This window comes from Sminthopsis crassicaudata, chromosome 2 (genome assembly GCF_048593235.1).
Source record: "Sminthopsis crassicaudata isolate SCR6 chromosome 2, ASM4859323v1, whole genome shotgun sequence".
Classification (NCBI taxonomy): Eukaryota; Metazoa; Chordata; class Mammalia; order Dasyuromorphia; family Dasyuridae; genus Sminthopsis; species Sminthopsis crassicaudata.
The window spans coordinates 43,950,337-43,977,280 of NC_133618.1; the positions used below are offsets into that span (position 1 = coordinate 43,950,337).

Consider the following 26,944-nt stretch of genomic DNA (forward strand, 5'->3'; position numbering starts at 1 on the left):
TGCAGTGGTTTGGCTGTGCTCACCGGGTCTGCCAGTGATTGGAGCGTCTCAGGACTACTGCGCCTTCTTAAAGACGAGTCTCGTCTTGATGGGCGACGGTGTCTTTGCTTCTCCCCCTCCTCTGACTCATCCTCCTCCTGTTTGTCATTGAAGAACAAAGGCCCAGTCATCCAGCATTACCTGCCACTTAAAATGCTCCCCTGTATTTCCCTGTGCCCCATTCTCTATCTATGACGTTGTGTCCTCTTTTCACCACTCTCTTTGACCATTTCTCCAAATTCTTTTCAAAATATTGGAGTTTTAGTCAGAAAAATGACCTTCCAGATTCTCTTTTTTTCTTACTTCCTCACTCCTATTGTAGGGATATAATGATCTTTATCCTCACTGAGTGCAATATGAAATGAAACCCTTTGCTGGTAGCAAGTTGACCAGCAAGTCAAGGATTGAACAGTCATGGGATTTAGGCATTAGTTAGTTATGGGGGGAATGAGACTTGTTTGACAAAGGATATGTGCCCTTCATTAGAGAATGTTTGTCCAGATTGTGTCCCTTTCCCACATTTACAGTGGTTTGGCTGTGCTCACCTGGTCTGCCAATGATTGGATCGTCTCAGGACTACTGCGCCTTCTTAAAGACGAGTCTCTTCTTGATGGACGGCGGTGGCTCAGCTTCAACTCTGAGTCCTCTAACTCCTGTTTGTCATTGAAGAACAAAGGCCCAGTCATCCAGCATTACCTGCCACTTAAAATGCTCCCCCGTATTTCCCTGTGCCCCATTCTCTATCTATGACGTTGTGTCCTCTTTTCACCACTCTCTTTTACCATTTCTCCAAATTCTTATCAAAATATTGGAGTTTTAGTCAGAAAAATGACCTTCCAGATTCTCTTTTTTCTTACTTCCTCACTCCTATTGTAGGGATATAATGATCTTTATCCTCACTGAGTGTAATATGAAATGAAACCCTTTGCTGGTAGCAAGTTGACCAGCAAGTCAAAGATTGAACAGTCATGGGATTTAGGCGTTAGTTATGGGGGGAATGAGACTTGTTTGACAAAGGATATGTGCTCTTCATTAGAGAATGTTTGTCCAGATTGTGTCCCTTTCCCACATTTACAGTGGTTTGGCTGTGCTCACCTGGTCTGCCAATGATTGGATCGTCTCAGGACTACTACGCCTTCTTAAAGACGAGTCTCTTCTTGATGGACGGCGGTGGCTCAGCTTCAACTCTGAGTCCTCTAACTCCTGTTTGTCATTGAAGAACAAAGGCCCAGTCATCAAGAACTACTTGCCAGCTAATATGCTCCCCTGTATTGCCCTGTGCCCCATTCTCCATCTGACGTCGTATCCTTTTTTCACCACTCTTTGACCATTTCTGCAAATTCTTGTCAAAATATTGAAGTAGTAAGAAAAATGACCTTCCAGATTCTCTTTTTTCTTACTTCCTCACTCCTGTCATAGGGATATAATGATCTTTACCCCACTGAGTGTAATATGAAAGTGAAACCCTTTGCTGGTAGCAGGATAGATTTGAATGTTGACCAGCAAGTCAAAGATTAAAAGTCATGGAATTTTGGCGTTAGTTATGAAAGGAATGAGATTTGTTTGACAAAGGAAGTTTGCCTACACTAGAGAATGCTTGTCCAGATTGTGTCCCTCTCCCACATCTGCAGTGGTTTGGCTGCGCTCACCAGGTCTCCCAGTGATAGGAGCGTCTCAGGACTACTGCGCCTTCTTAAAGACGAGTCTCGTCTTGATGGACGACGGTGTCTCTGCTTCTCCTCCTCTGACTCATCCTCCTCCTGTTTGCCATTGAAGAACAAAGGCCCAGTCATCCAGAATTACCTGCCACTTAAAATGCTCCCCTGTATTGCCCTGTGCCCCATTCTCCATCTATGACTTTGTATCCTCTTTTCTGCAAATTCTTATCAAAATATTGAAGTAGTAAGAAAAATGACCTTTCAGATTCTCTTTTAACTTCCTCACAACTATTCTAGGGGCATAATGATCTTTACACCTCACTGAGTGTAATATGAAAGTGAAACCCCTTGCTGGTAGCAGGATAGATTTGAATGTTGACCAGCAAGTAAAGGATTGAACGGTCATGGGATTTAGGCGGTAATTATGGGGGGCAATGAGACTTGTTTAACAAACGACATATGCCTTCATTAGAGAATGCTTGTCCAGATTGTGTCCCTTTCCCACATCTGCAGTGATTTGGCTGCACTCACCAGGTCTGCCAGTGATTGGAGCGTCTCAGGACTACTGCGCCTTCTTAAAGATGAGCTTCTTTTTGATGGGCGATGATGTCTTTGCCTCTCCTCCTCTGACTCATCCTCCTCCTGTTTGCCATTGAAGAACAAAGGCCCAGTCATCCAGAATTACCTGCCACTTAAAATGCTCCCCTGTATTGCCCTGTGCCCCATTCCTACTGTCCATCTATGACGTTTTGTCCTCTTTTCACCACTCTCTTTGACCATTTCTGCAAATTCTTATAAAAATATTGGAGTTTTAGTCAGAAAAAGACCTTCCAGATTCTCTTTTTTCTTACTTCCTCACTCCTACCATAGGGATGTAATGATCTTTACCCCACTGAGTGTAATATGAAAGTGAAACCCCTTACTGGTAGCAGGATAGATTTGAATGTTGACCAGCAAGTCAAGGATTGAACAATCATGGGATTTAGGCGGTAATTATGGGGGGCAATGAGACTTGTTTGACAAAGAATATGTTCCTTCATTAGAGAATGATTGTCCAGATTGTGTCCCTTTCCCACATCTGCAGTGGTTTGGCTGTGCTTACCAGGTCTGCCAGTGATTGGAGCGTCTCAGGACTACTGCGCCTTCTTAAAGATGAGCTTCTTTTTGATGGGCGATGATGTCTTTGCCTCTCCTCCTCTGACTCATCCTCCTCCTGTTTGTCATTGAAGAACAAAGGCCCAGTCATCCAGCATTACCTGCCACTTAAAATGCTCCCCTGTATTGCCCTGTGCCCCATTCCTACTGTCCATCTATGACGTTTTGTCCTCTTTTCACCACTCTCTTTGACCATTTCTCCAAATTCTTATCAAAATATTGGAGTTTTAGTCAGAAAAAGACTTTCCAGATTCTCTTTTTTCTTACTTCCTCACTCCTATCTTAGGGATGTAATGATCTTTATCCTCACTGAGTGTAATATGAAATGAAACCCCTTACTGGCAGCAGAATAGATTTGAATGTTGACCAGCAAGTCAAGGATTGAACAGTTATGGGATTTAGGCAGTAATTATGGGGGGCAATGAGACTTGTTTGACAAAGGATATGCTCCTTCATTAGAGAATGATTGTCCAGATTGTGTCCCTTTCCCACATCTGCAGTGGTTTGGCTGTGCTCACCGGGTCTGCCAGTGATTGGAGCGTCTCAGGACTACTGCGCCTTCTTAAAGATGAGCCTCGTTTTGATGGACGATGATGTCTTTGCCTCTCCTCCTCTGACTCATCCTCCTCCTGTTTGTCATTGACGAACAAAGGCCCAGTCATCCAGAACTACCTGTCAGCTAACATGCTCAAAAACACTGCCCTGCGGCTCACCTGTGATGTTTGGTCTTTTCTGGAAATTTGTGTCCAAACATTGGAATTTTTGTGAAACAACTGATCAAGACATTCCATTTTCTCACTTCCTCACTCACATCATAAGGATATGAGAGGTAGTCTCCTGCCCTCAACTGCCACTTATAATTCTTTTGTTTTTGAGCTCTAAAATAACCAACCAAGAAAGCATCGAGCCAACCTAAAGGAGAAGGTGGGAAAAGGCGCTGCCCAGATCAGTTGGTTTGGAGGTATCATTAAATCACTATTTTTAAAAGCACTTCCTACAAAGAAAGATAGATGGCCTTTGCCTCAGGGGGTATGACATCCAAGTGAGACATCTTTGGGAGCAGGATAGGTTTGAATGTTTACTAGCAAGTCAAGGATTGAACAGTCATGGGATTTAGCCATTAATTACTTATGGGAGAATGATACCCAATTGACAAAAGATGTATTCAAAAATTAGAGAATGACTATCCAGAGTTGTGTCCCTTTCTCACCACTGTAGAGGTTATTTTCTGTGCTCACCTCTTCTGCTGGGAGTTGGATCTTCTCAGGACTACTGCGCCTCCTTGAAGCCGAGTCCCGTGTTGATGAATGACGTCCCATCCTATCCCTTGGTCTCTGTTTCTCATCCTCTGACTCATCCTCCTATTATTTGTCATTGAAGAACAAAGGCCCAGTCAACGAGAATTACCTACTGACTCAAATGCTCACATGTATTGTCCTGTGTCACAGTCCTGCACTTCACCTCGATGTTTTGACTGCTTCTCATAAGTCTTAGTGACCATTTCTAGAAATTCTTGTCCCATCACTGTATGAGTTTAATCAGAAAAGTGAACCTCTGCACTCTTTTTAAAAATTTCTTCATATCACAGGAATGTGAGGAGGGAGTCTTTTGCTTATAATTCCTTTGTTTTAATCCTCTTATAATTCCTTTGTTTTCTAGCTGTAAAACAACCAAGGAAGCATCTAGCAAACCTAAAAGAGGTGGTGGAAAAAGGTATTTTGACCACTTTCGAATTCTTGTCCAAACAATTGGATTAGTCAGAAAACTGACCGTCTGGTCTATTATTTTTATTTCCTCATTCAATTGTAGGAATTAGAGGAGATAATTTCCTGCCTCAACTCACACTCATAATTCCTTTGATTTTTCTGCTCTAAAACAACCAACCAGCCAAGCATCTAATCAGCCTAATAGAGGAAACTGGAAAAGGTGTTGGCCAGGTGCAGGTAGTTTAGAGGTAAAATTAAATTACTGTTTTTAAAAGCACTCCCAACATAGAAGAAATGACCTTTTCCTCAGTGAGTGTGACATGAAAATGAAAGCTCTTATTGGTAGCAAGATAGGTAGGCTTGCATATTGACCAGGAAGTCAAGGATTGAACAGTTATGGAATATAAAATATATATGCCTAAATTAGAAAATGCTTCTCCAGAATTGTGTCCCCTTCCCACCATTGTAGTAGTAATCAGCTGTGCTCACCTTTTCAGCTAGGGATTTGGTCCTCTCAACAGTACTGCGCTTTCTTGAAGCTTGGTCGTGTTTTGATGGATAACGCTGCAATTGGTTCTATTTATCATTAAAGAACAAAGGTACAGTTATCAAGAATTATCTACTACCTAGAATGCTCATGTGTGTTGGCCTGTGCCACAGTCCTGCACTTCATGCCCTATTCTCACTGGTCTCTGATGATCATTTCTGCAAATTTCTGTGAAAATACTGGAATGAATTTAGTCAGAAAAGTGACCACTGGACTTTTTTTTTCTCACTTTCCTTTCCCATGCACTGGGCAGCCAGTCTCCTGTCAATTTCCACCTCTAAAATCAGCAATGAATCAAGCATCTTGCTTTCCTAAAGTAGAGGTGGGAAAAGGTGTTGCCCAGGTCCAGATAACATGGAGATATTGTTAAATCTCAATATCTCTCTCTCAATATCTTCCTTCCTTCCTTCCTTCCTTCCTTCCTTCCTTCCTTTCTTCCTTCCTCCTTTCCTTCCCTTCCTTCCCTTCCTTCCCTTCCTTCCCTTCCTTCCCTTCCTTCCCTTCCTTCCTTCCTTCCTTCCTTCCTTCCTTCCTTCCTTCCTTCCTTCCTTCCTTCCTTCCTTCCTTCCTTCCTTCCTTCCTTCCTTCCTTCCTTCCTTCCTTCCTTCCTTCCTTCCTTCCTTCCTTCCTTCCTTCTCTCTCTCTCTCTCTGTCACTCACTCACTTATAGAGAGAAATAAATGCTTTGCTTCTGAGTGTGACATGAAAGTGAAACCTCTCATTGGTAGTGGTATAGGTAGGTATGAATGTTAACCAGCAAGTCAAGTATTTAACAGTTATGGAATTTAAGGAGATACCCATTTGACAAAGAATGTATCCCTACAGGAATAGGAAATGCCTATCCAGAATTGTGTCCCTTTCCCATCATTGTAGAGGTATTAGCTCACTTGTCCTGGGAATTCGATCTTCACAACAGTACTATGACTTGATAAGGCTGAGTCCCGTTTTGATGGACGATGCTCCATCGTATCCCGGCGTCTCTGCTTCTCATCCTCTGACTCATCCTCCTATAATTCATCATTGAAGAACAAAGACCTAGTCATCAAGAACTACCTGCCAACTCAAGTGCTCATACATGTTGCCCTGTGCCACATCCCTGAACTTCACCTGTGATGCCTTGCTCTTTTCTCATCAATCTCTGATCATTTCTGCAAATTCTTGTCTAAATATTGGAAGTTTAGTTAAAAAATGGAAATTCTAAACTCTCTTTATTCTTACTTGTACACTCACATAGGACTGTGGAAAGTGTCTCTTGCTCTCAACCTCCCACTTATATTTCTTTTATTTTCCAGCTCTAAAACAACCAGCAAGCAAGCAGCTTGCCATCCTAGAAGAGGAGGTGGGGAAAAGTACTGCCAAGGTCCAGGTCGTTTGGAGATATCATTAAATTTATATTTTTAAAAGCACTTTCTACATAGAGAAATAAATGACCTTTCCCTCAGTGAGTACAACATGAATGTGAAACCTCTCATTAGTAGCAGGATAGGTAGGATTGAAGAGTCATGGGATTAGGCCTGAATTTTGTTTATGAGAGAATGATACTCATTAGACAAAGAGTGTATACCTTCATTAGAGAATGCTTGTCCAGAACGTGTCCCTTTTGCACATCTGCAGTGGTTTGGCTGCACTCACCTGGTCGGCCAGTGGTTGGATCTTCTCAGGACTACTGCGCCTTCTTGAAGCTGAGTCCCGTTTGGATGGACGACTTTCCATCGTACTCCGGCGCCTCGGCTTCTCATCCTCTGACTCATCCTCCTATTTGTCATTGAAGAACAAAGGCCCAGTCATCAAGAACTACCTGCCACTTAAAATGCCCACCAGTATTGCCCTGTGCTCCATTCTTGGCCTCTTCTCATCAGTCTCTTTCACCATTTCTGCAATTTGTCAAAACTTTGAATTTTACACAGAAAAGCAACCTTTTAGATTCTCTCTTTTCTCACTTCCTCACTCCTGTTGTAGGAATGTCAGGATTTAGTTTCCTGTCCTCAATTCCTACCTAAACTTCCTTTGTTTTCTAAGCTCTAAAACAACCAAGCAAGTAAAAGCAGCTGGACATTCTAAAACAGAAAGTGGGAAAAGGTATTGCTCAGGGGCTGGTCATTTGGAGGTATTATTAAATCTATATTTTTAAAAGCACCCCCTACACAGAGAAATAAATGACTATTGCCTCAATTAAGTGTGACATGAAAGTAAAACCTCTCATTGGTAGCAGGAAAGGTAGGTTTGCATGTTGACCAGCAAGTCTAGGATTGAACAGTCATGGGATTAGGCCTGAATTTTGCTTATGAGAGAATGATACTTAGATAAAGGGTGTATGCCTCCATTAGAGAATGCTTGTCCAGATCGTGTCCCTTTTGCACATCTGCAGTGGTTTGGCTGTACTCACCTGGTCGGCCAGTAGTTGGATCTTCTCAGGACTACTGCGCCTTCTTGAAGCCAAGTCCCGTTTTGATGGACGACTTTCCATCGTACTCCGGCGCCTCGGCTTCTCATCCTCTGACTCATCTTCCTATTATTTGTCATTGAAGAACAAAGGCCCAGTCATCAAGAACTATCTGCCACTTAAAATTCTCCCCCCCATGTTGCCCTGTGTTCCATTCTTGGCCTCTTCTCATCAGTCTCTTTCACCATTTCTGCAATTTGTCAAAACTTTGAATTTTATGCAGAAAAGTGACCTTTTCTCCCTTCCTCACTCCTGTTGTAGGAAATGTCAGGATTTTTCCTTTTCTCCATGCCTACCTAAATTTTCTTTGTTGTCATAATCTCTAAAACAATCAAGTAAAAGCAGTTGGACATTCTAAAACAAAGTGGGAAAAGGTGTTGCTCAGGGGCTGGTCATTTGGAGGTATTATTAAATCTATATATTTAAAAGCACTCCCTACATAGAGAAATAAATGATTATTGCCCTCAATAAAGTATGACATGAAAGTAAAACCTCTCATTGGTAGCAGGAAAGGTAGGTTTGCATGTTGACCAGCAAGGCTAGGATTGAATTGTCATGGGATTAGGCCTGAATTTTGTTTATGAATGATACTCATTAGACAAAGGATGTATGCCTTCATTAGAGAATGCTTGTCCAGATCGTGTCCCTTTTGCACATCTTCAGTGGTTTGGCTGCACTCACCTGGTCGGCCAATGGTTGGATCTTCTCAGGACTACTGCGCCTTCTTGAAGCTGAGTCCCGTTTGGATGGACGACTTTCCATCGTACCCCGGTGTCTCTGCTTCTCATCCTCTGACTCATCCTCCTATTATTTGTCATTGAAGAACAAAGGCCCAGTCATCAAGAGTTACCTGCTACTTAAAATGCCCACCAGTATTGCCCTGTGCTCCATTCTTGGCCTCTTCTCATCAGTCTCTTTCACCATTTCTGCAATTTGTCAAAACTTTGAATTTTACACAGAAAAGTGATCTTTTAGATTCTCTCTTTTCTCACTTTCTCACTCCTGTTGTAGGAATGTCAGGATTTAGTTTCCTGCCCTCAATTCCTACCTAAACTTCCTTTGTTGTCTAAGCTCTAAAACAACCAAGCAAGTAAAAGCAGCTGGACATTCTAAAACAGAAAGTGGGAAAAGGTATTGCTCAGGGGCTGGTCATTTGGAGGTATTATTAAATCTATATTTTTAAAAGCACCCCCTACACAGAGAAATAAATGACTATTGCCTCAATAAGTGTGACAACCTCTCATTGGTAGCAGGAAAGGTAGGTTTGAATGTTGACCAGCAAGGCTAGGATTGAAGAGTCATGGGATTAGGCCTGAATTTTGTTTATGAGAGAATGATACTCATTAGACAAAGGGTGTATACCTTCATTAGAGAATGCTTGTCCAGAACGTGTCCCTTTTGCACATCTGCAGTGGTTTGGCTGCACTCACCTGGTCGGCCAGTGGTTGGATCTTCTCAGGACTACTGCGCCTTCTTGAAGCTGAGTCCCGTTTGGATGGACGACTTTCCATCGTACTCCGGCGCCTCGGCTTCTCATCCTCTGACTCATCCTCCTATTTGTCATTGAAGAACAAAGGCCCAGTCATCAAGAACTACCTGCCACTTAAAATGCCCACCAGTATTGCCCTGTGCTCCATTCTTGGCCTCTTCTCATCAGTCTCTTTCACCATTTCTGCAATTTGTCAAAACTTTGAATTTTACACAGAAAAGCAACCTTTTAGATTCTCTCTTTTCTCACTTCCTCACTCCTGTTGTAGGAATGTCAGGATTTAGTTTCCTGTCCTCAATTCCTACCTAAACTTCCTTTGTTTTCTAAGCTCTAAAACAACCAAGCAAGTAAAAGCAGCTGGACATTCTAAAACAGAAAGTGGGAAAAGGTATTGCTCAGGGGCTGGTCATTTGGAGGTATTATTAAATCTATATTTTTAAAAGCACCCCCTACACAGAGAAATAAATGACTATTGCCTCAATTAAGTGTGACATGAAAGTAAAACCTCTCATTGGTAGCAGGAAAGGTAGATTTGCATGTTGACCAGCAAGTCTAGGATTGAACAGTCATGGGATTAGGCCTGAATTTTGCTTATGAGAGAATGATACTTAGATAAAGGGTGTATGCCTCCATTAGAGAATGCTTGTCCAGATCGTGTCCCTTTTGCACATCTGCAGTGGTTTGGCTGTACTCACCTGGTCGGCCAATGGTTGGATCTTCTCAGGACTACTGCGCCTTCTTGAAGCCAAGTCCCGTTTTGATGGACGACTTTCCATCGTATCCCGGCGTCTCTGTTTCTCACCCTCTAACTCATCCTCCTATTATTTGTCATTGAAGAACAAAGGCCCAGTCATCAAGAACTACCTGACACTTAAAATGCCCACCAGTATTGCCCTGTGCTCCATTCTTGGTCTCTTCTCATCAGTCTCTTTCACCATTTCTGCAATATGTCAAAACTTTGAATTTTACACAGAAAAACGATCTTTTCTCTCTTTCTCACTCCTGTTGTAGGAATGTCAGGATGTAGTTTCTTGTCCTCCACTCCTACCTAAATTTTCTTTGTTTTCTAAGCTCTAAACAACCAAGCAAATAAAAGCAGCTGGATATTCTAAAACAGAAGGTGGGAAAAGATAGTGCTCAGGAGTTGGTCATTTGGAGGTATTATTAAATCTATATATTTAAAAGCACCCCCACACAGATAAAATGATTATTGCCCTCAATAAAGTATGACATGAAAGTGAAACCTTTTGTTGGTAACAGGAGAGATAGGTTTGCATGTTGACCAGCAAGCCTAGTCATGGGATTTAGCCATTTGTTACTTTTGGGCGAAAGCTACCTGTTTGACAAAGGATAGAAGCATACATTGGAGAATACCTTTCCACAATTGCATCCCTTTCCCACCATTTTGGTGATACTGGCTGTGCCCACCTCTTCATTTTGGGGTTGGATCTTCTCAGCAGTGCTGCGCCTTTTAGAACTTGAGCTCCGTTTTGATGGATGATGACGTATCTTATCCTGATGATTCAGGTCCTCATCATCTGAGTCATCCTCCTCCTATTTATTATTGGAAACAAAGGCTCAGACATCAAGAATTACCTGCCAACTAAAACGCTTACACATTTTGCTCTATGGCATAGTCTTGTATGTCACCTGTGATGTCTTGGCTTATTCTTATCACTCTCTTTGACCATTTCTGTGAATTCTTATCATAATACTGGAATGAATATAGTTAGAAAAAATTACCTCAAATTTATGGACAGGGAAGAACTAGAGAACATTATGAAATGCAAAATGGATAATTTTGATTATATTAAATTATTTTTTGTACAAACAAAATCAATGCAACCAAAATTAGAAGGAAAACAGAAAACTGGGAAAAAATTTTTATGCCCACCATTTCTGAAAAAAAAAAAAAAGAAATGAAAATATATCTAAAATATATAGAGAATTGCCTCAAATTTATAAGGATACAGTCATTCCCCTATTGGTAAATAGTCAAAGGATATCAGTAGACAATTTTCAGATGAAGAAATTAAAGCCACTTCTAGAAATATGAAAAATTCAATTAACTTGAGTAGAAAAATGTAAAATAACTCTGAGATACCAGCTCACACCTCTCAGATTGTCTTTTCCTGTCATCTTAGTCAATTATAAACATTGGAATGCATGTGGGAAAACTGGGACATTGTTGGTGGAATTGCTAACTGATCTAGCCTTCTGGAGAGCAGTTTGGACTATCAAAAACTGGGCATACCCTTTGATCCAGCAGTGTCTCTACCTGGTCAGTAGAGATCATAAAAAAGGGAAAAGGACCCACATGTGCAAAACTCTATTTAGCGGCCCCTTTTTGTAGTGGCAAGAAACTGGAAACAAAGTGGGCTCATCAGTTAGGAAATGACTAAATGTTATGAAATATTATTGTTCTATAAAAAATGATGAGCAGGCTTTTTTCAGAAAGGCCTGGAAAGACTTAGGTGAACTGATGCTAAGTAAAGGGAGTAGAACCAAGAATACATTGTACCCAGCAACAAGATGATTAAGTGATGATCAAATGTGTTGGCTCTTTTCAACAATGAGTGATTTAAGACAATTCCAATAGACTTGTGATGGAAAGAGCCATCTGCATCCAGAAAGAAGAGCATGGAGATTGAATGTGGATCACAACGTAGTATTTTTACTTTTGCTGTTATTGCTTGCTTGTTTCTTTTTCTTTCTCATTTTTTCCCCCTTTTTGATCTATTTTTTCTTATGTAGCATGATATATTTGGATATATGTTTAGGAGAATTTATTATTTTGGAATAAACCTATATTGGATTACTTGCTGTGTAGGGAAAAGGGGAGGGGGAGAGGGAGGGAGAAAAATTTGGAACACAAGGTTTTACAAAGATGCAAGGATAGATGTTGAATACTCTCTTTGTGTGTATTTTGAAAAATAAAAAAAACCAATTATCTAAAATATTAATTTCCCCCCCCTCACTTCCTCATTCACTTTGTAGGAATGGGGGGGGGGAGGTAGTCTCTTGTTTCAATTCCTACCTATACTTCCTTTGCTTTTCAGTTTTAAAAGAACCAACCAAGAAAGTAATTTGATATCTTATTTGGGAAAGGTGCTGCCCAGATTCAGGTTATTGGAAATATTAAATCTCTATTTTGAAAAGTACTCCCTACATAGAGAAATAAATAGTCTTCCCTCTTAGTGAAAGACACATGAAAAGTGAAAACTTTCTATGATAGGATAGATAGGTTTACATGTTGATCTCTAAGCCTGATTAAACAGTCATGGGATTTAGGCATTAGTTACTTGTGGGGGAATGATACCTATATTTGACAAAGGATAAATACCTAAATTAGAGAATGCCTATTCACAGTTGAATCCCTTTTCCACCACTGTAGAAATATTAGCTGTGCTCACCTCTTCTGCTGGGAGTTGGAGCTTCTCAGGACTACTGCGCCTTCTTGAAGCTGAGTCCCATGTTGATGGATGACGTTCTATCTTATCCTGTGCTCTCTGCTTCTCCTCTTGTTCTTTTTCCTATGTCATTGAAAAACAAAGGCCCAGTCATTAAGAATTACTTGCCAACTAAAATGCTCACGCAGATAGCCTTGTGCCATATTCCTACACTTCACCTGTGATATCTTGACTTACTCTCAATTTCTTTGACCACTTCTGAAAATTTTTGTCCAAATATTGGAATTTAACTCAGCAAAGTGAAATTTTAAAATCTTTCTCTCTCTTCCTCATGTAGTAATGTGGAGAAGTAATCTTCTGTCCTTAGTTCCTACCTATAATTTGTTTTTGAACTCTAAAACAACCAACCACACTATACTTAGCCAACATAAAAAAGGTGGGGGGAAAAGTTCCTACCTATAATTTGTTTTTGAACTCTAAAACAACCAACCACACTATACTTAGCCAACATAAAAAAGGTGGGGGGAAAAGGTTTTGACAGATTCAGGCCATTTGGAGTTATTAAATTTTTCAAAATGCATCCCCTACTTAAGAGAAATAAATATCCTTAGCCTCAGTGATTATGACATGAAAGTGAAATCACTCTTTGGTAGCAGAATAGGTAGGTTTGTATGTTGACCAGCAAGGCTAGAATTGAACAGTGATAGGATTTAGGCATTAGTTACTTATGGGTAATGATACCTATTTGACAAAGGACATAAGCCTAAATTAGAGAATGTATATCCAGAATTGTGTCCCTTCCCAACTATTGTGGAATTTGCTGGGATCACCTTTGCTGTCATTGGTTGGATTATCTCGACAGAACAGCACGGTATTGAAGCAGTGTCCCGTATTGAAGGATGACGTTCCACCCTATTCCGTGATCTCTGCTTCTCATTGTCTTCCTCCTCCTCCTCCTATTTGTCATTGAAGAACAAAGACCCAGTCATTAAGGATTTCCTGCCAACTGAAATGCTCACACAATTGCCCTGTGCAACAGTCCACTGTATTAAACAGTGATGGGATTTCAGCATGAGTTTCTGATGGGGGAAAGATACCCATTTGACAAAGGATGTATTCCTCAAGTAGAAAATGCCTGCCCAGAATTGTGTCCCTTTCCCACCATTGTAGAAGTATTAGCTCACCTCTTCTGCTATGGGTTGGATCTTAACAACAGTACTTCGCCTTCTTGAAATAGAGTCCCGTATTGATGGGTGACGGTCCATCTTATCCCAGAGTCTCTGCTTTTCCTCCTCATCCTCCTCCTATTTGTCATTGAAGAACAAAGTCATCAAGAATTACTTGCCGACTCAAATACTCATCCGTATTGCCCTATGCTCCATTCCTACAATTCACTTGTGATATTTTGACTTATTTTCATCAGTCTCTTTGATTATTTCTTCATATTCTTGTCAAATACCTAAACGAGTTTACTTCCTTTGTTTTCAGCTCTAAAACAACCAACCAAGCAAGCAGCTTGCCATTCTAGAAGAGGTGATGAGAAATGGTGCTGACAATGGGAACCCATTTGACAAAGGATGTATGCCTAAATTAGAGAGTGCCTGTCCAGAATTGTGTATCTTTCCCACCACTGTGGATATATTTTCTGGGCTAACTTCTAGGGGTCGAATCTTCTCAATAGTACCGCGCCTTCTTGAAACCGAGCCCCGTTTTAATGGATGCGTCTGCTTCTCCTCCTCTGACTCATCCTCCTATTATTTGTTATTGAAGAACAAAAGGTTCAGTCATCAAGAATTACCTGGCAACTAAAATACTCATTCATATTGGTCTGTAACACATTCCTGCACTTCAACTGTGATGCTTTGACTTATTCTCATCAGTTTCTTTTTATCATTTTTGCAAATTTTTGTCAAATACTCGATTGAGTTTAAAGAGAAAAATGACCTTCTGGACTCTTTTTCTTAACTTCCTCACTCTCAAAGTAGGAATGGGGGAGAAGTTGTCTCATGCCTTCTACTACTTATACTTCCTTTGTTTTCTTGCTCTAAAACCACCAACAACTAACAACCAAGCAAGCAACTTGCCATTCTAGAATAGGTGGGGAACAGTGCCCATCAAATCCAGGTCATTTGGAGGTTTTTAAAGATCTATATTCTTAAAAACACTACCTACATAGGGAAATAAATGAAATTTGTCCTTAGTGACTGTGACATGAAGGTGAGACTTCTCATTTGTAGGAGGATAAGTTTGAATGTTGACAAGCAAGCCTAGGATCAAACAATGATGGAATTTAAGCCTGAGTTTTTTATGGGGGAGCAATACTAATTTGACAAAGGATTTATGCCAAAATCAGAGAATGCCTGTCCAGATTTGTGTTCCTTTCCCACCACTGGAGAAATTTCATTTCTTCATTCCATTCAGGTCATTTGAATTAAACTTATGTTTTTAAACACACTCCCTACATAGAAAAATAAATGACCTTTTCCCTCAGTGAATATGGCATGAAAGTGAAACCTCTTTTTGATAGCAGGAAAAGTAGGTTTACATGTTGACCAGCAAGCCTAGGATTGAACAATCATGGAAGTTAGCCATTAGTTACTTATGGGGGAAATTATACCCAATTGACAAAAGATGTATCCAAAAATTAGAGAATGCCTGTGCAGAATTGTGTCCCTTTCTCACAACTTTAGAGGTATTTTCTATGCTCACCTCTTCTGCTGGGAGTTGGATCTTCTCAGGACTACTGTGCCTCCTTGAAGCTGAGTCCCGTGTTGATGGACGACGTTCCATCGAATCCCGGCGTCTCTGCTTTTCATCCTCTGACTCCTATTATTTGTCATTGAAGAAAACAAAGGCCCAGTCATCAAGAATTACTTGCCAGTTTGAAGGCTCACACATATTGCCCTGTGTCACAGTCCTACAGTTCACCTGTGATGTTGTAACTTATTCTCAATGGTCCCTGACCATTTCTGCAAATTGTTGTTTAAACTCTGGAAGTCATTCAGAAAGCTGAAAATTCTAAACTCTCTTTATTCTTGCTTGCTCACCTTATAAGAATGTGTAAAGATAGTCCCCTGCTCTCACCTCCCAATTATATTTCCCTTTTTTTTTCCAGCTCTAAAACAAGCCAACCAAGTTAGTAGCTTGAAGAGGAGGTGGGAAATGGTGCTGGCAATATCCAGGTCGTTTGGAGGTATTATTAAATATATATTTTTAAATGCACTCCCTGCATAGAGAACTAAATGAACTTTGCCTCTGAGTATGGCATGAAAATGAAACCTCTCTTTAGTAGCAGGATAAGTAAGTTTGAAGGTTGACCAGCAAGCCTAGGACTGAACAGTCATAGAATTAGACATGTTTGTTTTTTTTTTTTTTTAATGGGGGAATGATAGCAATTTGGCAAGGGATGTATGCTTACATTAGAGAATGCCTGTTCAGAATTGGGTTTCTTTCCCACCATTGTAGAGGTATTAGCTCACCTCTTTTGCTGGGAATTCAATCTTCACAATAGTACTGTGCCTTGGTGCAACAGCGTCCCATTTTGATGGACGACGTTCTATCGTATCCCGGCGTCTCTCCTCTAACTCATCCTATTATTCATCATTGAAGAACAAAGACCCAGTCATCAAGAACTACCATCCAACTCAAATGCTCACACATGTAGCCCTGTGCCATAGTCCTGTACTTCACTTGTGATGTCTTGACTTATTATTATCAGTCTTTTTGACCATTTCTGCAGATTCTTATCAAATACTTGAATGAGATCAGTTAGAAAATTGACCTTCTGGACTCTTCTTTTTCTCACTTTCTCTCTTACATGATGGGAAGGAGGGCAGATGTCTCCTGCTCTCTACTCCTACTTATACTTCCTTTATTTTCCAGCTCTAAAACAACCAACCAACCAAGCAGCGTGGCATTCTCAGAGGAAGCGGGAAAAGGTGTTGGCCAGATCCGGGTCATTTGGAGGTATTATTAAAACTATATTTTTAAAAGCACTCCTTACATAGAGAAATAAATGACTGTTGTTTCAAGTGGAGTGTAACATGAAAGTGACACCTTCTCATTGGTAGCAGGATAGGTAAGTTTGAAGGCTGGCCAGTAACAAGCCTAGGATTGAACAGCCACGTGATTAGGCATTAGATACTTATGGGGCATGATATCCGTTTGACAAAGGATGCATGCAAAAATTAGAGAATGCCTGTCCAGAACTGTCACTTTTCCACCATTATGCTCACCTCTTCTGCTGGGAGTTGAATCTTTTCAACAGTACTGCGTCTTGTTGAAATTGAGTCCCGTATTGATGGACGACTTTCCATCGTATCCCGGCGTCTCTGCTTCTCATCTTTTGACTCATCCTATTATTTGTCATTGAAGAACAAAAGCCCAGTTATTAACTAAAATGCTCACACATATAGCCCTGTGCTATTGTCCTACACATCACCTATGATATTTTGACTTATTCTCAATTTTTTTGATCATTTCTGGAAATTCTTGTCCAAACACCGCAATTAACTCAGCAAAGTGACATTTTAGAATCTCTTTTTATTCTCACTTCTTCACATTGTAGTAATGTAGGGAAGTGGTCTCCTGTCCTCAGCTCCCACTATAATTTATTTTTGAACTCTAAAACAACCAACCATACGAGCAGCTAGCCAACATAAGAGAGATGGTGGGAAGAGGTTCTGGCAGATTCAGGTCATTTGGAGGTATTAAATTTTCAAAAATGCATTTCCTACATAGAGAAATAAATGACCTTTGCCTCAGTGATTATGACATGAAAGTGAAATCTCTATTAGGTAGCAGAATAGGTAGGTTTGTATGTTGACCCAGCAAGGCTAGGATTGAACAGTGATAGGATTTAGGCATTACTTATGGGGAATGATACCCATTTGACAAAGGATGTAAGCAAGACCTCAGAGAAAATTGTGTCCCTTTTCCTCCACTGACTCTATTCACCTCGTCTGCTAGGGGTTGGATCTTCTCAGCAGTACTGCGCCTTGATGAAACTGAGTCCCGTGTTGATGGACGACGTTCCATCGTATCCCGGCGTCTCTGCTTCTCCTCCTCTGGCTCACCCTCCTATTATTCATCATTGAAGAACAAAGACCCAGTCATCAAGAATTACCTACCAACTCAAATGCTCACACATGGTTGTCCTTTGCCATAGCCCTGCACTTTAACTGTGATATCTGACTTATTCTCATCAGTCTCTCTGAAATTTCCTCAAATTCTTGTCAACTATCAGAATGAGTTTAGTTAGAAAATTGACAACCTAGATATACTTTCTTTTTTCTCACTTCCTCATTCACAAAGTAGGAATGAGGGGAGATTGTCTTCTGCCCTCTGCTCCTATCTTTACTTCCTTTGTTTTCTAGCTCTAAAATATCCAACCACACAAGCAGCTTGCCATTCTAGAAGACGACATGGGAAACTGTGCTGGCCAGATCCAGGTCTTTTGGAGGTATTATTAAATCTGTATCATTATCATTATTTATTTATTTTTGCTGAGACAATTGGGGTTAAGTGACTTGTCCAGGGTCACACAACTAGGAAGTGTTAGGTGTCTGAGGCTGGATTTGAACTCAGGTCCCTCCTGATTTCAGGGCTGGTGCTTTGTCCCACTATGCCATCTAGCTGCCACCTAAATCTGTATTTTTGAAAGCATTCCCTAAATAGACAAACTTTTCCTAAGTGAGTGTGACATGAAAATGAATCCTCTCTTTGGTAGTTGGATAGGTAGAGTTTGTATATTAACCAGCAAGCTTTGGATTGACCTGTCAAGAGATTAGACATTAGTTACTTATGGGGGAATAATATCCAGTTGACAAAAGATGCATACAAAAATGAGAGAATATTTGTCCAGAATTGTGTCCCTTCCCCACCATTGTAGAGGTATTTGCTGAGCTCACCTCCTCTGCTGGAGATTGAATGTTCCCGCCAGTAATTCTCGCTGAGACTTGTATTGATGGATGACGATCCATCCTAGCCCGTTGAAACTGTTTCTCCTCCTCTAACTTATTCACCTATTATTTGTTATTGAAAACAAAAGGCCCAGTCATCAAGAACTACCTGCCAACTCAACTACTTACCCATATTGCCCTGTGCCCCATTCCTACAGTTCATTTGTGATATCTGGACTTATTCTCAGTCTTTTTGGCCATTTCTGCAAATTCTTGTCAATTACATGAATAAATATAGTTTAAAAAGTAATCTTCTGAACTCTCTTTTTCTCACTCCCAAAGTAGGAATGAGGAGAGGTTGTGTCCTGCCTTTTACTCCTACCTATATTTTCTTTGTTTTCTAGCTCTAAAAAACCCACCAAGCAAGCAGCTTGCCATTCTAGAAGAGGAGGTGGGAAAAGGTACTGCCCAGATCCAAGTCACTTGTAGGTGTTATTAAATTTTTATTTTTGAAAACACTCCCTACATAAGAGAAATATACTTTTCCTCAGTGAGTGTGACATAAAAATGAAATGTCTCTTTGGTAGCAAGTTAGGTAGGTTTGCATATTCATCAGCAAGCCTCAGACTGACCTGTCATGAGATTTACTTATGAGGGAATGATACTCCCATTTGACAAAGATGTAAGCCTACATAAGACAATGTCTGTCCAGAATTGTGTCCCTTTCCCTCTATTGTGGAAGTAATGGCTGTGCTCACCTCCTCTGGTAGTAATTGGATGTCTTCAATACAGCACCTTCTTAAATTCATGTCCTGTGCTGATGGAGGACGCTCCATCTTATCCTGTTGTTTCTGCATCTCCTCTTCTGGCGTAATGTCCTTCTATTTATTATTGAAGAACAAAAGGCTCTGTCATGAAGAATTACCTGCCAACTAAAATGCTCATATTGCCCCCTACCACAGTCCTACAGTTCACCTGTGATGTCATCATTTATTCATCTCTGACCATTTCTGTAAATTCTTGTCAAATACCTGAATGTGTTTAGTTAGAAAACTGACCTTCTGGATTCTCTTTTTTCTTCCTTCCCCACTCACAAAGTAGGAACGGGGGTTAGATTGTCTCCTGCTCTCTACTCCTACCCTCTACTTTGTTTTCCACCTCTGAAACAACTAACCAAGCATGCTGCTTGATATTCTAAAAGAGAAGTTGGAGAATGGTACTAGCCAGATCAGATTGTTTGGAGGTATAATTAAATCTATATTTTTAAAAGCCCTCCCTACATAAATAAATGACCATGAAAATGAAACCTCTTGGTACCAAGGTAGGTATGTTTGCATGTTGACCACAAGCCTAGGACTGACCTGTCATGGGATTTAGGCTTTAGTTACTTACCCATCTGGCAAAGGATGCATGCCTAAATTAGAGAATGCCTGTCCCTAGTTATGCCCTTTTCCCACCACCGTGGTGCTACTGGCTATGCTCACCTCTTCTGCTAAGGGTTGGGTCTTCTCGACAGTACTGCGTCTTGTTGAAGTTGAGTCCCGTATTGATGGACGAGGTTGTGTCTCATCCTGGTGTTTCTGATATTCACTCTCTGATTCATCCTCTTCCTACCCATTATTGAAGAAGGCCCAGTCATCAAGAATTATCTGCCAACTCAAACACTCACATATATTGCTGTGTTCCACAGTCTTACCCTTTTTATCTTTTTTTTTTTTTTTTTTTTTTTTTTTTTTAAGGCTGGGGTTAAGTGACTTGCTCAGCTTACCCCTTATCTGTGATGCCTTGGCCTTTTCTCACCAGTTTTTTTGGCCATTTCTGCAAATTCTTTTAAAAACTTTGGAACTAGTTTTGTAATAAACATGACTTTCTGGACTCTTTTTTTTTTCTCACTTTCCCACTTATATTGATATTCTTGCCCTCAATTCCCACTTATAATTCCTTTGTCTTCCAGTTACAAATCATCCAACAAACCAACCTTTTATCCAGCTTCAAAGTGGAAGTGGGAACAGGTGCTGCAAAATTCCAGATAGTTTCTATATCTTATGAATTAATATTTAAAAAAATTCCTTAATTGGAGAAACAGATGACCTTTGTCTCAGTGCAATAAGAATGTGAAATCTTGATATGGTGCAAGGAAATACGAGTTAGGTTGTTGGCCATCAGTTCTAGCAATGACTAAGGTCATTGAATTTTAGATGTTAGGTATACTGGGTAGTGATACATCTGTGATAAAGGATGGGTGGCCTTCATTACAGAATGTCAGTTCAGAAATGTTCCCCTTCCCCACCACTTTGGTGCTTTTAATTCACCTTTTCTCCCACCTGTTTCATCTTCTTCTCTCTAGCACTCAGCTTTCTGGTAGGTGAGTCCCATTGTGATGTATTATATCGCATCCTATCCTGACTTCGCTGTTGCTCATCTTCTGGCTCATGCAATCTACCCTCCTATTCATTATTGAAAAAGAAAGCACCAAATGTTAGGAATTACCTGTCACAAAAAATGCTCACAGCTATCACCCTGAGCAATAGTCCCACATTTCATCCTGTTATGTCTTGGCCTGAACTCAATTTTTTTGATTTCTCTTACTGACTCTTCCAAGGAACATTAAAGTCAGTTTGGTTGGAAATCTGATTTTCTGGACTTTTTTCTTAATTCCATACTCACATAGTAGGTAGCTTCTTGCCCTTCACTCTCACTCATTTTTCCTTCTCTTTCCAGTCATAACACATCCAACCAAACAAGCAGTTAGCTATCCTCAAAGAGGAAATCCAAAAAGATGTTGCCAAGAGTCAGGTTTTTTTGGGTGCTGTTTAAACCATTAAAAAAATTAAAAAGCATTCCCAACATGGAGAAAGAAGTGACCTGTGTCTTGGTAAGTCTGACATGGAAGTGAAACCTGGCTTTGTAAGGGGAGGGGGAGGAAGGGTTGGATGTTGATTAAGAAGCCTAAGGTGTGTTATGGGATTATAACCATTCATTACTTACTGATTTAGGTATATCTGTGTGACAGAAGATGGGTGGCTAGATTAGAGAATGACTGTACAGAGCTGTTCCCCTTCCCCACCACTGTGGTGCTCTTGTCTCTGCTCACCTTTTCTCCCTCCTGTTGAATCTTCTTCTGTCTAGCACTGGGCTTTCTGGTGGCTGAGTCCCATTGTGACAGAGGATATTGCATCTCATCCTGGTGTCTCTGGTGCTCATCCTTTGGCTCACACAATCTGTCTTCCCACTCATCATTGAAAAACAAAGCCCCAGACATTAGGAATTATCTGCCACCTAAAATGTTCATCCCAACTGCCCTCAGCTCTAGTCTGTGGTATCTTGGCCCCTTCTTGTTACTTTCTTATAAAGAAGACTGCCTTGTATTTGGTTGTCAGACTGTCTTTACTTTCTTTCCCCCCTATTTATGAAGCAGGAATGTTGGTAAATAGTATCTTGCTTTCCACCAACACCCATTTTCCTTGTTTTTTTTTGTTTTTTTTTTTTTTCACGTAAAAGGCTTCCAATCAACTAACCAGAAAGCCAATCTCAAAGAGAAGGTGGGAAAAAGATGCTACTAAGATTGAGGTTTTTGGGATGTCATATGAAATCCATATTTTAAAAAGTATTTTTAAATATATAAATACATAATATAAAATATATAAATAAAAATATTTTAAAAGTATTCCTTATGTGGAATTTTTTCCTTTGATAATATTGCATCTTATCCTGGTGTCTTTGGTGTTCATCCTCTTATTTATACAATTTGTCTTTCTAGTCATCATTGAAAAACAAACCCACAAACATCAGGAATTACCTCCCCTTCTGAAATCCTCATACCTATTGCCCTGAGTCATAGTCCCACACTTCATCCTTGGATGTCTTGATGTGTTCTCATTAATCTCTTTGAATTCTTTTATAAACTCTTGTAAAGAGCATGAGTGAGTTTTATTTTTAAAATTACTCATGGGCCCTCATTCTAGTAGTAGTAATGGATAATAGTTTCCTACTCTCCACTTCCATTCTTTTCTCCATTATTTTTCATGTTTAAATCAATCAACCAAACTATTGGTTAGCTAACCTCATAGAAGATGTGGGCAAAGGTATTGCTAATGTTCAGGTCCTTTGGATGTCCTATGAAATTCATGTTTTTGCATTTTCTACTTTAAAAAGAAGTGAAGTTTGTGTCAGTGAGTGCGGCTTGACAGCCTAGGGTTAACAATGATCCTTATATTTTAGATGTTAGTTACTTAATGGATAGTGTGATAGATCAGAGAGAAAGGATGCATGGCTAGATTAGAGAATGACTGTCCTGACCTGTCTCCCTTTTCACCATTGTGGTGTTCTTGGTTCTGCCTGCCTTTTGTCCCTGCTGTTCAGCAGGTGAGTGCTGTTGTGATAGATAATATTGCATCTTATCCTGGAACCTCTGGTTCTCATTCTCTTGTTCGTTCAGTCTGTTCTGTTCTACACATTACTGAAGAACAAAACCCCAGATTTCAGGAAGTACTTGCCCCTTAAAGTGCTCACATGTCTTGCTTTGAGCCAGAGTCCCACACGTCGTCCTGTGACCTCTTTTTCAAACCCTTTTAAAACTCATTGGAGTGAATTTAATTTTAAAAACTGAACTTCTGGATTTTAAAAAAAGTCTCTATCACTCTCATAAGTAGTTAATGTGGATGGGTGGTCTCCCACTCTCCACCTCCATTCTTTTGTCCATTCATTCCCAAGTTTAAATCATCCAACTAACCAATTAGCTAGCCAACTTCAAAGAGGTGAGAAAAGGTGCTCCTACCATGTTATTTTTTTAAGGCATTCCCTATATGGAGAGAGAAGTGACTTTTGTTATTGTGATTGCAAAATTAAAGTAAAAACTGGATTTTGTAGGAGGAAAGGTTGTTGACCAGGACTGAACTTGTGCATCAGATATTAGTATTAATTATTTAATGGCTAGTGATTCATTGGTGACAAAGAATGGATGGTTAGATTAGAATATGATTGCCCAAAGCTATCCCCTTTTCTCACCCTTGTACTACTCTTCTCACCTTTTCTCCCAGTTGTTGCATCACCACCTCAGTAGCACTGAGCTTTTTTGAACATGAGACCTGTTAGAAAGGATAGCATTGCTTTTAATTCTGGAGTCTCTGGTTCTTCTCTTTAGGCTCAGTCAATCTGTCTTCCTACTTATCATTGAAAAAAGCCTCAGACATCAGTAATACCTATGGCCAAAGCTTCATATACCATGAGTCACAGTCCCACACTTCAAAGAATGACATCTTGGCCTTTTCTCATCAATCTCTTTGAGCTCTCCTACAAACTCTTGCAAAGAACCAACAATGCAGTGAGTTTGGTCAGAAAACTGACTGGACTTGCTTTTTTTCACTGGTTTACTAGTTTGTTAGATAGAAATAAGGATATTTCACACCCTTTTCTTTTGTTTTTACAGATTGAAAATATCCAAGCAAACCACCAGTTAGTCAACTCAAAGACAATGTAGGAAAAGGTAATTCCAGGGTCCAAGTAGTTTTTGCGTAGTGTAAAATCTGTATTTTTATGCATTCCCTACATGGAGAAAAAATAACCTTTGCTAAAGTGAGTTTGACATGAAAATGAAACCTTGCTTTCTAGTAAGATAGGAGAGGTTGAATATTGGAAGCCTAATATTGAGCTTTGCCACAGTATTTAAGCAATATTTCTTACTAGGGAGTGAAACCTGTGTGAGAAAGGATATTTGACTAGATTAGGGAATGTGTATGCAGAGTTGTCCATATTTCTCACCGTTATGGTACAGTTAGCTCTACTCACTTGTTTTGCCTACTCTCAGAAGATGTTCTTGTGAATTCTATTGCAATAGATACTATTGTACTTTATCTTGGAAACTGGTTATTATCCTTGGACTCATTCAACCTCATTATATAAGAATAAAATTCCATTTATCAGGAATTATTTGCTACTTAAGATGTTCACACTTATTGCCCTGAGACACAATTTTACACTTTATTCTATGATGTCTTTGCTTGTTCTCATCAATCTCTTCACGTTATTTTTATTTTTTAAAATTTTAAACAAGTTTAAATACTTAAACAACAATATGTTGGATTCAATGGGAAAATTATCTAGATCAATTTCTTTATAGTAACTTGGAGAGAGAGAGAAAGAGAGAGGAAGGGAGATTGCCCTTACCATATCAGCTACATGCAAAAAGTTATAGACTCATTCTTCATTTTACAATGATAAAACAATGACATTGAAGTTATCGAATAAACAAGAATTATTTTTGTATGTGTGTTTTTGTTAAACAGTGAGAACAAAATTACTTACTATAACAAAGAAAAAAGCTGAATGAACATGCCACTAAAGGAGAAAAGGGATATTTTCACAGAATCAGTTTGTTTTCCCCCTTCCACATCTCTATTTGATATTGACCAAAACATACATTGGCTATTTAGTTTAAAAATATGCATTATGCCTGTGCACGTAGACCAGCTACTGTATGCACAATAAAGGAGTGGGGGAAAGGAATCAAAGAGAGAAAACTATACTTCCATAGTCAGGATGTTTAGAAATCAAATCTTTGTTTTCTAATTGTAAATGAATTGCTTTCTTTAGGAGCACAGTTCTGGATTTGCAGGTTCTCTTTTTAGCAAATGACTCCTGGAATACATCAATTGTATCTTCATTCTCCATTTTCAACTGTGCAGGTATGTCTATTTTATTGAATGGTTGTCCATCAGGATCTGATCTGTTTCATTGAGAAACCCTGTCCTTCACAAAAGGCTTCCAGTAGTTTATTAATGGGGGTGGGCATGTTAAATTTTAAATTGCAACACCAATTCACTTTTAAATTAATGTGGTCATTGTTTTCAGTGTTGACTCTTTCCTTTGGCTTTTTGTGAGTTTCCTCAGCTGCTGTTTCACAAAAGAGGCACCAGGATGGTTCACTGGAAGGGAATGGGAGTGTTTGGTTTGAAAAATGACTGCCCTAATTTTCCTTTTCTTTACTTTTTCACTTATATAATAGGAACCTAGGTACTTAGCCTTCTCTCATTCTTTGTTTCGGGTCTTGCTCTGAACCAACCAACCAACCAACCAACCAGTTGGCCAAACTCAATAAGAGCTGGATAAAAGTGGTACAAAGGTCCAGGCAGTTTGGGCCTCTTTTAAAATGAAGAAAGAAATGACCTTTGCCTTAGTGAGTGAAATATGGCATTTAAAAATGGACTTGGAAGGTTGGATATGACTTTGTCAGAGGATTTTAGGCATTATTTACTAGTGATACATCTATAACAAAGGCTGTGTTATGGGCCAGAACTCTGTACTTGAAACAAGGATTCTTACAAGGTGTTAAGTCAATGGACTTGATAAGACAATGGTTATCTAGTTTAGCATTGTGATTAATAGTTCTCTAGTTCAGTATGATAGATTTAATCTTTTAATAATGGTTCCCTAGTCATATAATGATTGGTTTAATACTCAGTATGAGACTATACTCAGTATATTATAAATGATCTAATTATAATAGAGCATATAAACTGGGACAAACTCTGCCAGGGTCAGACTGGGGGAAGACAAGAGAACTGGAGGTGGGAGCTCAAGCTCTTGAAGCCAAAGAGAGACACATTCACTCCATCTCACACCACTGTGGTGGCTGTCCTCCTGCTTCCCCCACTGAGACCAAGGGCCTCCAGAAAGCTAGCTGAGCTCCAGACAGTGAGGCAATAAAGAATTTGGACTTTATCCCTGGCTATTCTTGTAGTGATTAATCTACTGAAACAAAAGGCTGCTCTGAGACCTCCAGAAAACCAACCGGAACACTACATTTTGGCATCCAAACATGGGGCTAAAGATTTAAGTCCAGACTGACATGATCCTGAGTTCAGTGAAAAAGTCTCTGTGACCAAGAAATTAGGGTAAGTATAAAAATAGCTAAGAAGGAAACTTTGTTAAGGGCTAAACTAGTATTTCAGCTGAAATGGGATAAATATCTAGAAAGGAACCTTTTCCACCTCAAGGAAAATGTGTCAAAAGCATTGTTAAACTAATAAAAAAACAAGATTTGATTGTAACTTGGAAGCAGATCATTAAACTCTTTGAAATATTAAAATACACATCATCTTGGTTCTCTGAGGAAAAAAGAATTAGATCCAGATGAGTAGGAGAGCAACTAAGTGAATATTATAATGATAATGGTCCTGATTCAATTCCTAAAGAAACATTCTATACATATAACTTAACACAACTGGCTTTAAGGAATTATATAAGTATTAGAGTAAGAAAAAAGAAGAAAGAACAGGAGGGGGAGGATACTGATAAACTAAGTAAAAAGGATGAAGAATTAGATAAGAAAGGAGTTAAGTACAATTCTGATGAAATTAAGGAATATGGTGCTTCATAGCAGGAGCCATTAGGGCATTCCTCATTCCCTGACCTACCCCACCTCAATCAACCCTTCATGAGTAGAGGGGGGAGGAAGGGGAGGGGCAGTGACACAATCAGCACCACCTATGAAGCACCCTGTGACGTGATTACTAAAGACACTAGTTAAAGCTAAAAAAGGACAGGATATATCTGATTTAATAGAAGCATACCCTGTTATTGAAGAATTTGACTCTTCA

At 39.7% G+C, this 26,944-nt stretch overlaps 1 protein-coding gene across 15 annotated transcripts in view; it reads right to left on the bottom strand.

The window, feature by feature from the left end:
• The window catches only part of LOC141554299 (uncharacterized), a 72,665-nt gene extending 50,846 nt beyond the window's left edge, over positions 1-21,819 (bottom strand). For 5 of the 15 annotated variants that reach the window (XM_074286065.1, XM_074286062.1, XM_074286066.1 and 2 more), the window contains exons 1-28: positions 21,442-21,819; positions 20,660-20,794; positions 19,832-19,957; positions 19,106-19,228; positions 18,357-18,470; positions 17,404-17,526; positions 16,683-16,802; positions 15,927-16,037; positions 15,157-15,273; positions 13,632-13,751; positions 13,278-13,403; positions 12,451-12,570; positions 10,412-10,591; positions 9,733-9,855; positions 8,979-9,101; positions 8,230-8,352; positions 7,492-7,614; positions 6,738-6,860; positions 5,993-6,112; positions 5,048-5,134; positions 4,091-4,213; positions 3,371-3,481; positions 2,800-2,910; positions 2,229-2,339; positions 1,689-1,799; positions 1,135-1,242; positions 585-692; positions 24-137 (exon numbers count right to left, since the gene is read on the bottom strand). In XM_074286065.1, coding sequence (XP_074142166.1) covers positions 24-137; positions 585-692; positions 1,135-1,242; positions 1,689-1,799; positions 2,229-2,339; positions 2,800-2,910; positions 3,371-3,481; positions 4,091-4,213; positions 5,048-5,134; positions 5,993-6,112; positions 6,738-6,860; positions 7,492-7,614; positions 8,230-8,352; positions 8,979-9,101; positions 9,733-9,855; positions 10,412-10,591; positions 12,451-12,570; positions 13,278-13,403; positions 13,632-13,751; positions 15,157-15,273; positions 15,927-16,037; positions 16,683-16,802; positions 17,404-17,526; positions 18,357-18,470; positions 19,106-19,228; positions 19,832-19,957; positions 20,660-20,794; positions 21,442-21,609 — 3,402 coding nt within the window. In that variant the 5' untranslated portion in view covers positions 21,610-21,819. Of the gene's footprint in view, positions 1-23; positions 138-584; positions 693-1,134; positions 1,243-1,688; positions 1,800-2,228; positions 2,340-2,799; positions 2,911-3,370; positions 3,482-4,090; positions 4,214-5,047; positions 5,135-5,992; positions 6,113-6,737; positions 6,861-7,491; positions 7,615-8,229; positions 8,353-8,978; positions 9,102-9,732; positions 9,856-10,411; positions 10,592-12,450; positions 12,571-13,277; positions 13,404-13,631; positions 13,752-15,156; positions 15,274-15,926; positions 16,038-16,682; positions 16,803-17,403; positions 17,527-18,356; positions 18,471-19,105; positions 19,229-19,831; positions 19,958-20,659; positions 20,795-21,335 lie in introns of all 15 variants that reach the window. The other 10 variants (XM_074286071.1, XM_074286074.1, XM_074286060.1 and 7 more) reach the window with 9 other exon arrangements.
• Between the last annotated feature and the right edge of the window lie 5,125 nt (positions 21,820-26,944).